Source organism: Dunckerocampus dactyliophorus, chromosome 6, assembly GCF_027744805.1.
Source record: "Dunckerocampus dactyliophorus isolate RoL2022-P2 chromosome 6, RoL_Ddac_1.1, whole genome shotgun sequence".
In the NCBI taxonomy this organism is placed as follows: domain Eukaryota; kingdom Metazoa; phylum Chordata; class Actinopteri; order Syngnathiformes; family Syngnathidae; genus Dunckerocampus; species Dunckerocampus dactyliophorus.
The window spans coordinates 10817085-10829869 of NC_072824.1; the positions used below are offsets into that span (position 1 = coordinate 10817085).

The 12785-nt window shown below is 41.3% G+C and overlaps 1 protein-coding gene across 5 annotated transcripts in view; it reads right to left on the reverse strand.

Moving 5' to 3' along the window:
- gstcd (glutathione S-transferase, C-terminal domain containing) overlaps window positions 1-12768 on the reverse strand; it is a 61174-nt gene extending 48406 nt beyond the window's left edge. For 3 of the 5 annotated variants that reach the window (XR_008570652.1, XM_054778715.1, XM_054778714.1), the window contains exons 1-3: window positions 12025-12766; window positions 9845-10297; window positions 8722-8991 (exon numbers count right to left, since the gene is read on the reverse strand). Coding sequence is in view for 2 of the 5 variants with exons in the window: in XM_054778715.1 (XP_054634690.1) it covers window positions 8722-8991; window positions 9845-10297; window positions 12025-12435 (1134 nt within the window). In the remaining 3 variants the exon portion in view is untranslated. Of the gene's footprint in view, window positions 1-8721; window positions 8992-9844; window positions 10298-12024 lie in introns of all 5 variants that reach the window. The other 2 variants (XR_008570654.1, XR_008570653.1) reach the window with 1 other exon arrangement.
- Window positions 12769-12785: the final 17 nt, after the last annotated feature.

The following is a 12785-nucleotide window of genomic DNA, read 5'->3' on the forward strand; positions in this document are numbered from 1 at the left end:
CCCAAAAAAGTTCCAGGTGGCCACTAGGATCTTTTTCAATAGTTCCTGCAACTATTGGGAAATATGTGTGCTAAAGAATGCTGATTAGTGGAACACGCTTGCAGTGTGTCTACTCAGCAGAGGTGTGGACTCGAGTCAAGCTTTCATATAGATCAAGGGTGTCCAAAGTGTGGCCCTGGGTCCATTTATGGCCTGAGACTGCTTTTTTATTGGCCCTCAGCACATTCTAAAAACATGATTAAACAGTAAAATAATTTTTTTTTAAAATGGGTAAAAAAAAAGCAGCAATTTTACAAGAATAAAGACAAAATAATAAGGGAGTAAAGTAATTATATTAACAGAAAAAAATAGTTGAAATATTATAGGGTAAAAAAGTTGCAATATAAGAAACAAACCAAACATAGAATTAAGTTGACATTTTAAGAAAATTAGGTTGGGTAAATGCTATAATGTTATGATCATAACGTCAAAACATTATTTTGTAAAAATAAAAAAAGTAGAAACAGTCCATAACAATAATAATAATAATAATAATAATAATAATAATAAATAATAAGCTTTGTCACTGATAAAATGAATAAAAGCGGCCCCCACATATTTTGATTTTTCAGCATGCGGCCCTTAGTGGAAATAGTTCGGACACCCCTGATTTAGATACACAAAGCTGCGGCAAGTGGACGGACTCTTTTGAATGTATTTAGAGAAATATATTCAGCAGGACTTTGAGATGACGACTTAAAACAACTGTTCGGGCCGAACAAAAATTTGAAAATTTTGTGCAGTTTAATTCGGAATTAATTGCAATTGTGAAAAATAGACTTTTTATGTACAATCTATTCTTTTAAACATATGCTAGCCGGTGGTGGTGATCTTGTATTTGTTCGATTCAAAAAATGTGATTTGGAGTGTGTTGCATACAGTCCCTTTAATACACGATTCTTGAATGTAGGCCACCATTGCAACGATAGTCTAACATCGCATCAATTTCTGCTCGGATTGTGAGGAATGCACTGAAAGTACTGTAAAACTTGTTTGCACATTCCGTGTTTTCAGAAATGCTGCTGGTTTTGCTGTGATAATTATGACAATTTGTTGCAGATTTTATCTCACATTGGTGAATTTATAACTTAATAATAAAAATAGAAAGATGACTAAAGTATTTAAATTAATATTCTGTTCAACCTGCATGGCTTAAAATTCCGTAAAATTAAAATTAAAATAAAAAGGTATGTGTTTTTAGACAAAATTTTGATGTTTTCCTTTCCATTTCAGACACCGTTTAAGCACCGGCACCGGTATAGGTAATATGTAAACAATACCCAACCCTACTTTTTTTCAACCCTACTCACAGTTTTGTTTTTATTTGGATGACTGCGCTTTGACTGGCATGCATCAGTGTGTGTTAAATGAGGTGAGAAAGAGGTTATTAGGCATTTAGTGTGTGTGGATAGTGAAACCAGATAATCCTGGTTCGTGGCAGTATAGGATTGTGTTTCTCTGCGTCAGATGGCAGAGGTCCCCGTGCCTTGGGACTACACTAAACACACACGCACACAGTCACGTATGAAGACACAAACATGGACCGGCACTTTGGCCATGACAGCACAACAGCTGCAATGCAGACATGACAGTGGCGGCACAGAGCCATCCTCGTAATCCCTCTCTCTGGGCCGGGATAGAATAGCAGCCATTGTGCGTCTGTGTGAGCGTGCATTCCTCGTGGTGTGAATGACTGATTTCAATCTTCCACAGTAACCGTCCAATTAAATTTAATCCGGCGTCATGTAAAAGACACACAGTCTTCACCGCCCAGCTCATGTTGTCTTCACCCATGTCTGTCACCCTTGTCACGCCACTTATTATCATGTTACAAACTGTCTTCCAGCAGGAAGCGGCCCAAAACGTCTCAATGTGTCGACTGTGTGGAATAAATCAATTAATAAACATGTTTTGAAACAAGTGACGCAAAATTTTGTGTATTAGCTGGTTGGACCCAGTAGAGGCGCTGTTATCCAAGTCTCAACTAATTTGCTGTCGTCGGCTATGGTATATGTCGGCATTACTCTCCGCAAAACAACACTGTCATGGAAATGGAAGTTCAGAACATTCAGAGAGAGAAATATTTGACTTAAAAAAAAATTGATAGGGCAGTGACCCACCAGTGTGTCACTGTGGAACACATGGAACTGTACCAAGACAGCACACGGGCATTGTTTAGTAGAGGTCTGCACTCTTCTAATACCGTTTTTATATAGCACAGAACTGGCTCTGGTCACATCCTTTTGTGGCGGTTGGCTTTCCACAAAACACTAGCTTGTCACTTCCTAACATCAAATAGTTCCTCATAGTACCTGCTTTTGCTCATCAAAAAGTGCCAAAAGTGAGTCAAGCCATCTCAAGATGAGTAGTTACCATGCAGCAGGAAAAGGCATACCGTAAGTGCTTTGGTAGTTATTCCTAACACAGCTGCCATTTAAACACTACAATGTTATGTTTATAGCATTTTATGACCTCCACTTTTATTTGCGCTCTTTCAGAATGGATTGTTTTTACTGCATATGAAATGAGGGGCCGGCTGAACGTGCACAGTGCGCAGAATAACAAGTGCAAGCGCAGATTGTATTATTCTACTTTGAAAAGGTAATTTTTATCCCCTTGTCCAATAAAAAACATAATAATAATCGCACTGTCGTCAAAAAAAGAGCCTATAAATAAAGCCCTCTTAAAATGTTAATTCAATGAATGAAGGCACTTGAAGCGGAGCGCTGCCAGAGGGAGGAAGCATTCTACAATTAAGGAAGTCTGCCAGGAGCCAAAACATGAGACTAGAGATTCATCCTTGAAGGCACAAATTGTCTGCGTCGGTGGAAATGAAAGATGATAATACATGTGAGATGTGTAAATGAGCAGCTGCATTTGAACTTATTTTTGCAGAGAAAATCAGCTAATGAAGCATTAGGGGTAAGTACATGCAAAAGTCTTAGGCCATCTGTACCTTTGATGTTTTAATGATCTTTTTCACAGCAGTGGTTTTGACTGGATGGTGCATGAGCCAAGGAGGTTTGGGTGAGGATCTGGATAATTGTTACAGATTTTCACTGTTTAAGTCACTAATGCAACAAAGGAAAGGTCCACCACACAGAACCAGGAACCAATAATTGGTCGGTTAATGTTGCATTTTTACGAAACTGGGACATTTCCATTTATATTATTTATTTATTGATTATTGCATGAATTGGTGTAAAAGTAGCTTTTAAACACGCATGTAAACACCTTCATTAGATCATGTTTGGTTTTTTAAAAGTCAGATTAACATTCTGTACCTAGTTCTCTCTTGCACGTGTGTGCTACTGGAGCGAAGCTGGCATTCTGCACACACCCAGTCTCTACGGCGGGATTTAACCCGGAATTAATTGTGGCCAGGTGGGTCATGATTGTGAAAAAAATGCTAAAAGTTTTCTTTATGCACATTGATCGAGGGAAAGGCTACACAGACGCATTGCTAGTAGATGTTCAAGCTAATACGCGTCAATGTTCGGTTGTTGTATCTTTAGCTATCTAAATTGATGCCGGGTAGATCATGGCTGTGGGGAAAACCAGACAACTGTGTCTACCGTTAGTGGCTATTAAAGACATAACTTACAGTACATATAAACGGAGCAGGCAAAACAGTCGTACTGTGTGATGTAAAAAGTACCCATCACACTGCGGTGACGTGTAAATTCTGTGCAAATTGCAAAATTGCAAGTCATCCGACTCAAGATGCTCATCGTAAATTGAACAGAGGGCAACAGTTGTGTCTGGAAGGTAACTGTTTTACGTAATCCCTCAACACGGTTGATAGCGCATGTAGCTTGTAGAACTCCTTCTTATGCACATTTGCAGCGGAGACACGGTTGCCGTGTCTCGCGAGGGAAACAAGCGACAAGCTCTCTGAAATCAAGCCAAAAACAACAGGGAAATTGGCAATTTGCAACCGACTTTACAACCCCCCCAAACAACAGGAAACTTGGAGTTGCATGCATGTTTACAAAAAACCAACCCCAAAGTCACCCATATTAAGCAAATTTGGCAACGCTGGCCGAGATGCTTTGTTTATATGTGACGTAACAGGTCAACCGAAAAAGCCAAACCTTTACCCGTGCTGAACGCATTCTAAAACATCAAAACATCTCGCATATGGCCAATAATTGCAGTGTAGATAGTGCATATAAACAGGGACATAACGCTGAGGTGTGAAAACCAGATTATTTCAGTAATCTGACTAATTTAGTGCATGGAAACGTACTGGTTTTCAACCTCCAATGAGGAAACATGACATCAACAACAATGGCAGAACCCATTGTGAATGCAAAACGTCAATTAAAAGAAAATATAAACGATATTTATTGTTTAGTACTAGATATTAGCGGTCATGCCAACCTGTTCTACGTACATGGAAATTGGTTTGAGCATATCATCGCTGCATTAACAAATGCACATTCGGCCTACTAATTTTCAGCATAATCAACAATATAATAATAATAATTAATATACAGTGGTACCTTGCTTTTTGTTCATAATTTGTTCCAAAGTATTAAATGAAAACCAAAACGTACAAAAACTGAGGCAATTTTTCCCATAGAAAATAATATAAATGCAATTCATCTGTTCCAGAAACCCAAAAATATGAACAAAAAATACATTTTATAAAGAATAATTATAGTTTTACATGCAAAAAAACAATCATTAAAAATGACAAATGGATGGAATTTATTGTTGATGCAAACTTCCTGTACATCCTGGTGACATCGAATTTGATAGAGTTTCTCACCTTCTTTATAAAATTGCTCGCAACGTTCGTTGGCCCCGTGACAAATTATTCAGCAGCCGCTCTCAATAAAAATGCACGGACAGTGAACACACTTCCGTGGAGGGAGGCACTTGCTGTGGCCACCATGGTGCATGTAGTCGGACACCCGCTCTGAGAAGACCCAGAGCTGCCATTATTAGTGTTGATGGTGAGTAATGGTAACAGTGATTAAGGCTGCAGACAAGTCCAAAAATTTACATGTTTTAATTCCAAAAAATCTAATAACTTTGATCAAGTGTAGAATAACTACAGCTTCTGCTTGGACATTAACACGTGTGGCAGCTGTTTAACTCAGATGGAAAAAATATCCATTCCACATGTTACTCCCTGATGCTGGGAACACCAAGGTAGGTTGGATTGCAAGGTTTATAGTGTGTGAAAAGCACCTAACGTGAGCTTCCAATAATGCCTTGCACACTGCCACTTCCATATGACGTCCATTACCATTCATAGTAGCAATGCCATAGTTCACAGTCTGATTGGCTTCTGGCAGCTTTTCTCCAAATGAGAAATGTCATCACGTTTCAATCTCATGAGATGTCGTTACACCCCTATTGTATACATAAGAATATATGTATATATGAATATATATATACTGCTAAAAAAAATTAGAGGATCACTTCGAAAACACATCAGATCTAAACTGGGGGAAAATGATCTTGAATATCTTTCCTGATAATAAGTGGGTGATGTATTAGTAACAAAATGATGCCACATAATTTGATAGAAATGAAAATGATCACCCTATAGAGGGGGGAAATCAAAGACACCCCAAAAATGAAAGTGAAAAAATGATGCAGCACACTGGTCCATTTTGCTAAAATGTCATTGTAGCAACTCAGAATGATTTTCAGTAGTTTGTGTGGCCCCCACGTGCTTGTACGCATGCCTGACAACGTCGGGGCATGCTCCTAATGAGACTACGGATGGTGTCCTGGGGGATCTCCTCCCAGATCTGGAACAGGGCATCAATGAGCTCCTGGACAGTCTGAGGAGCAACCTGGCGTCGCCGGATGGACCTAAACATAATGTCCCAGAGGTGTTCTATTGGGTTTAGGTCAGGTGAACATGGGGGCCAGTCAATGGTATCAATTCCTTCATCCTCCAGGAACTACCTGCATACACTAGCCACATGAGGTCGGGCATTGTCGTGGACCAGGAGGAACCCAGGTCCCACTGCACCAGCGTAGGTTCTGACAATGGGTCCAAGGATTTTATCCCGATACCTAATAGCAGTCAGGGTGCCGTTATCTAACCTGTAGAGGTCTGTACGTCCTTCCAGGGATATGCCTCCCCAGACCATCACTGACCCACCACCAAACCGGTCATGCTGAATGATGTTGCAGGCAGCATAACGTTCTCCACGGCATCTCCAGACCCTTTCACGTCTATCGCATGTGCTCAGGTTGAACTTGCTCTCATCAGTGAAGAGCACAGGGCACCAGTGGTGTAGTTGCCAATTCTGGTGGTCTATGGCAAATGCCAATCGAGCTCTACGGTGCTGGGCAGTGAGCACAGGGCCCACTACAGGACGTCGGGCCTTCAGGCCACCCTCATGGAGCCTGTTTCTGATTGTTTGGTCAGAAACATTCACACCAGTGGCCTGCTGGAGGTCATTTTGTAGGGCTCTGGCAGTGCTCATCCTGATCCTCCTTGCACAAAAGAGCAGATATCGATCCTGTTCAGAGTTGAAGGACCTTCTACGGCCCTGTCCAGCTCTCCTGGAGGAACTACCTGTCTCCTGGAATCTCCTCCATGCGTCCAGGTACCGCAGTGATGCCCTGGTCCAGATCTGGGAGGAGATCCCCCAGGACACCATCCGTAGTGTCATTAGGAGCATGCCCCGACGTTGTCAGGCATGCGTACAAGCACATGGGGGCCACACAAACTACTGAGAATCATTTTGAGTTGCTACAATGACATTTTAGCAAAATGGACCAGTGTGCTGCATCATTTTTTCACTTTCATTTTTGGGGTGTCTTTGATTTCCCCCCTCTATAGGGTGATCATTTTCATTTCTATCAAATTATGTGGCATCATTTTCTTACTAATATATCACCTACTTATTATCGGGAAAGATATTCAAGATCATTTTTCCCCCAGTTTAGATCTGATGTGTTTTCGAAGTGTTCCTCTAATTTTTTGGAGCAGTGTATATGAATACTTCAATGAAACAACAGCACCTCTGCTGGTTGCAAGCTAGTAGTACACTCTCAATTGTCATATACAGTGCCCTCCATAATTATTGGCACCCCTGGTTAAGATTTGTTCTTTAGCTTCTAATAATTTGTTTTTTTTCCTAAGAAATATAGGACCATACTGAAAATTGGAGAAAAATGTGACCTTCATCTCAAGTGAATTTTGAGAAAATTAAAAAAATCCCTGACTAAGAAATAATTATTTTTCATAAAATTAAATAAATGAAATAAAATAGGAAATCAATTTAATTGAAGTATTTCTGTCATTTCTACAGTAGTTTACAAAGTTGATCAGAGTATCTTGGAACATTTACAGTAATTAGTAATTAATCACTTCCTGTTTCTTTGGGGTATAAGTATGACGTGACACAGAAGCCATTTCTCTTACCCACTCTTCAACATAGGAAAGAAAAAGGAATACACTATTCAAGTAAGGCAGATGTGCGTTGACCTTCACAAGTCATAAAATAGCCGCTGACCTGCACCTGCCCATATCTACTGTCAGAGGAATCAGTAACAAGTTTAAAACCACCAGAACAGTGGTAAACAAGCCTGGACGAGGACGCAAGTTTATTTTGCCACAACGCTCAGTGAGGAGGATGGTAAGAGAACTAAAAAATGCTCCAAAGCTCACTGTTCAAGAATTGCAACAAATGGTAGCATCTTGGGGTCACAAAGTCTCCAAAACAACCACCAGGTGCTATCTACATGCCAAAAAGCTGTTTGGGAGGCATGCATGGAAAAAACCTTGTCTCACTCCCAGTCATAAACATAAATGTGTGCAGTTGGCTAAACTTCAAGTGGGACCGTGCGCTTTGGTCAGATGAGACCAAGATAGAGCTTTTTGGCAACAAACACTCTACGTGGGTCTGGCGTAACTCAAAAGAGGAGTATGCAGAAAAGCACCTCATGCCCACTGTGAAGTAATGGGAAGGATCGGTGATGCTGTGGGCCTGTTTCTCTTTAAAAGGCCCTGGGAACCTTGTTAAGGTGCATGGCATCATGAACGCTTTGAAATACCAGGACATTTTAAAGCTAAATCTGGTGGCCTCTGCCTAAAGCTGAAGATGGGTCGTAATTGGGTCTTTCAGCAAGATAATGACTCTGAACATGGGGCCAAAACTACACAGAAATAGTTCACCAGACACAGAATCAAGCTCCCACCATGGCCATCTCTGTCCCCAGACCTCAACCCCATTGAAAACCTGTGAAATGAGCTGAAGAGGAGAGGACCCAGGTCGCTGGATGATTTAGAGAGACTGTGCAAAGAAGAATGGTCGAAGATCCCTCTTTCTGTATTCTCCCATCTTGTGAAATATTATAGGAGAAAATGAGGTGCCATTTTGTTGGCAAAAAGGAGCTGCACAAATTAAAACATCAGGGGTGCTATTAATTGTGGCTCACATGATTTGATGTAAAATAATTATTTCTTCATGTGTGATTTTTTTATTTTCTTAAAATGCACTTTAATTAAATTTTCGATTTTCCTCTTTTTTTCCCATTGTGGTCATATACTGTTTAGAAAAAAAATTATTCATTAGAAGTTAGAAGAACACACAGGGGTGCCAATATTTATGGAGGGTGCTGTGCCTACAGTATATGTGGTCACCAAAGGATTTCTTAAACAAATATGTAATTTAAAAGTGTAAATGAGAAAGCAAAAAGGTTTACTTTAAGTTTGGACATGGTGGGTCGGGGGCCGCCAACAAAAGGTATCCCTGTGCTCGTGTCTTCTTCAGGCTCCAGTTGACTCAGAGGGCTGCCCTCAACTGATGGTGGAGAGCCCGCGGGGCAGGATAACAGAGCCTCGGTGGTGACCAGCGTTATCCCGCAGGCTTTTGCGGCCCGCAACAGCCCGGGTACCTCCTGAACACGACTGTACCAGCGCAGCAGGTGGGGGAGGTGGTGCAGAGTGATGGAAGCAGAGCCTGGGAGGGAAGTCTATTAAAGAAATAAGCAAGGCGGATTAAATAAAGGACTCATTTCACATCAAACCATGGTCAATAAGCGGACAAAGCGGGAAGAATGTAGACCCAAAAAGATACATAATCAAAGCAGCAGTGATTACACTTGCGCTCGGCAGTACGACAAGTGGGCCGCCGCGGAAAGAAGCTGTTGTGCTTCTGCGTGACGGCGGCCATCCAGAGGAGACACGCTAGGCCGAGTGTGAAACTGGAAACCACTGGAGCTCAACTGACTTCTAAGAACCTCATTGTGGGAACTTGGGCTCATTCCTGACATGGAGGAATAGCTGCTGACGGCTGGAGGGTGAAATAGAGGTTGAGGCTGGCAACCCGAGGAAAAACATAGAGTATTGATAAGCCCCTGAGGTCGTACAATTCAGAATTCGGACCAAACTTTTATTTTTTAAAACACACCTCTAGAGTTGCACAAAGCCTTGGAATTAGTGCCATCAGCATTCACTCGCTACCAGATTTAACACAGACCCTTTTGCGGTTGTTGTTTTGCTACATTTTACAAAGGTTAACTTATTTGTACTCTTGTCACAGATTAGTTATATTCCCATTATTTGCTATGGGGAAAAACTCAACACGTTCATTAAAAATAATGGGACAACACACAGCGAGTGAGTATCTGCACTTTGCATGAAGAAAGATCTGTCAGCTATTGATTTTAGTTTAAAGGGAGATGCAATGAGATGTCTTTTAAATGGATTAAACTTTTCTTTCTAGCTCAGCATGTTGGCGTCTTACTTCAGGTGATGCATTAAGTATAAAGAGGCTCCATGTTATGTATTGGCACAGACACGCCTTAATCATTAACAGACACTCACCAGGTACTGATGGATACATGGCAGCAGGACCACATCAGTCAGAGTGAAGTACAGCCCCTCTGCAAAGACATGCTCCAGCTCAGGCAGGTCGTTGGTCTTCACTTTCCGAATCTCAGAGCACTCTCTGGTGGGCACAGAAGGACCTGCAGCTACAGACAGCTTAGCCAGAGCTGCCCTGAGCTCAAGTCCTTCAGGTGGCGTACTGGACTGGGGGTCAGAATCCGTGCGTTTCCCATTGGTGGGGTCGTCGTCATTCTTTGTGTTTCGCCTCTGCTCCTGGAGCTTTTGTCTGCGTATTTTATCGTCGTTGTGGACCTTGACGGGCTCGGCCAGCCTTTGCTCCAGTGTGAGGATGGAGATGGGTGGAGTATGGAGTTGGATAGGGGGGTTTCGGATGTGGTCTTCAACAGCTGACGGAATGCCAATTTCACACAACCTTGTCCATTTGCTCACCTGAAACGTCATACACATACAATAGGTTGAAAACCAGCAGTTGTAAGTAGGGCTGCAACTAACGATTACTTTATTAGTCAATTTATCTTAAGCTTGTTAATCGAGTAATTGGTTACGACCCAGACGGACCAAATCAATATGAAACAAACACAAACAGTTAGTAGTTTGGTCCGCAACATATCAGAAAAGAGGCATAAATCACAGTTTTTCAAAGTCAAGGCTAATTTGAGTGCCTATCTTGATGAATATCTTGTTTTGCATAAAACACAAAGATAATGTCTGTTTACTACATTTACTTTTGAGCGGCTGAAATCAGAAGAGATTGATATTTTTAAATTAATTAATTAAAAATTAATTGAATAACAAAATACACTTCTGATATAAATTTTAAGATCAGTTGAAAAATTGCAAGAATTTACATTTTGCACAATTGCATGTTAGGAAAGGTTCTAAGTAGTTTCAAAATGGAAAAAAAAGAAACGGAAGTGAGACCAAAATAATTTTAGTAACCAATTTATTGCAATTAGTGAAACTGTTCATTAGCTGATCAAAAGTTTAAGATTGGTTTGGGCATGCTTGATGTCAGTGTATCCAGAAGGCTAGTAGGAATGTTGTTCTGAGTGACGATGACAGCGTCACGGAGGGCATCCACTGTCTGGAACTGATGTCTATTTTTGTAAACTTCCCTTGCCATCTATACCAAATTGTTCTCAATTGGATTTAGATCAGGAAAACATGCAAGATGGGTTATTGGACTGCGCTCAGCATCAGTAACAACCTTCATTTGGAACGAGGATCAGTCCGTGTCTTGACGGACAGCCAGTCGGACCTTCCAACTCAGGCCCAGTGACATTTTTTTGGGTCTACCACTTGACTTTTGTGTTCCATAACCCTCAGGACCTTTTAAGAAGTTTCAAATGACTGTCTTACTGCATCCAAACTCAGCAGCAATGGTGCACTGCGAGAGGCCTTGCTGATGCAGCCCAACAATCCAACCGCGTTCACAGAGAGAAAGCCTTTTGAAGTTCTACTTAGAACTTCCTTACGTTCAAAATATAAATTATTGCAATTTTTCAACTGGTCTTCAAATTTTAACCAGGAGTGTAGCTGTCGATTATTTGGATAACCAATTAATCATCGATTAATCAATTACTTGTTGAAGCTTTAGATGTAACCAAATTTCTTATAGTAGACATAGTAGGCTGCATTCACACTAGACATGGTTGGTTCAGTTAAAACGAACGCTGGTGCATTTGCCCTGCTAGTACCGTTTGTTTGGTCAGGTGTGAATGTGATCATCTGAATCCGGTCAAAGCATACTTACAGACTGCCTTGACCTGTATGAGTTTAAATGCAGTTTCCAATAAATTTCCACCAATTTTCTTGATCCTTTTTCTTTGTTTTGCATTTTGATGCTCTACTTACCAGCTGGTTACAACCCACCAGTGTGAAATTTGAATTTAAGATTTTGTTCAGGTGTGTATATGTAACAGATGCCAGCCTGTGAAGCTGTGCAAGTGTACGTTGGTAAACCTCACTCCCTCTGCCTTAAGAGCTGCGCTGAACATGCGGACGACAGTCGGGTTACATATATATACAACTCATCAGCCAGCTCCAAACTAAATTATACCTGCAAATATCCCCATAATTGCTGGTTTGTTGATAGGTGCATTATATTGGCTGTGTACCTGTGCACTGCACAATCACAACATAGCACACGCTCTCACCTCAGCACAAGCCTTGAGACAAGTCTTCTTGAAGCCCAGTAGTGCTAGCACATCATTCCTGGAGGGATCTGCCTCGATGGTCTTGTTGATGATATGCCTCAAGACAACGGCCAGACCAGCCCTGCACAGCCTTCCGGTCTCGTCCAACACAGCAGGGAGACGGCAGCCCCTCACCAACTGGGGAAGATCCTCCGGCCGAATGTCCCGCACGTCCACGCACTCTGGCAGCTGACTTTTAAGAGTCTCTGAGCTGTCAGGCTTGTTGGAGACCAGGTGGACTTTGAAATAGTCACAGTCACAGTAGGACAGAAGGAAGAAGGCGATAGAAGAGTGCAGAGGAAGACGGGGTTCTTCTTTTTGGCAACAGACCTCTAGAAAGAGGGAGGAACGCTGCTGCTTTACTTCCTTCATTGGGATTGTGTAAACAACCTCGGGAACAAACCTAAGTTTTAAAAATATTGGCGATCACACTATTTAAATAATTTACTTACAATAGTTTAAATAATGTTAGTGCCTGATGATTTCCAGCATAAACCTAAACCCACGTTGTTGATGTAAACTTCCGGGTTGTCTCTTCTTCGCCCTCACATCGAAAGCGAAAGCCAAGCTCTGCTATTGCCACAGCGCTCCTTGTCGCCATTTTAAAATAAATAACTAAATAAATATATTAAAAAACGTTCACATGAAAGTTAGACTGGTCGTAACTATTCCAAAACAGTTTACCGCTGTATCCACTCAGCAGACGTCAACTATTGTACAGT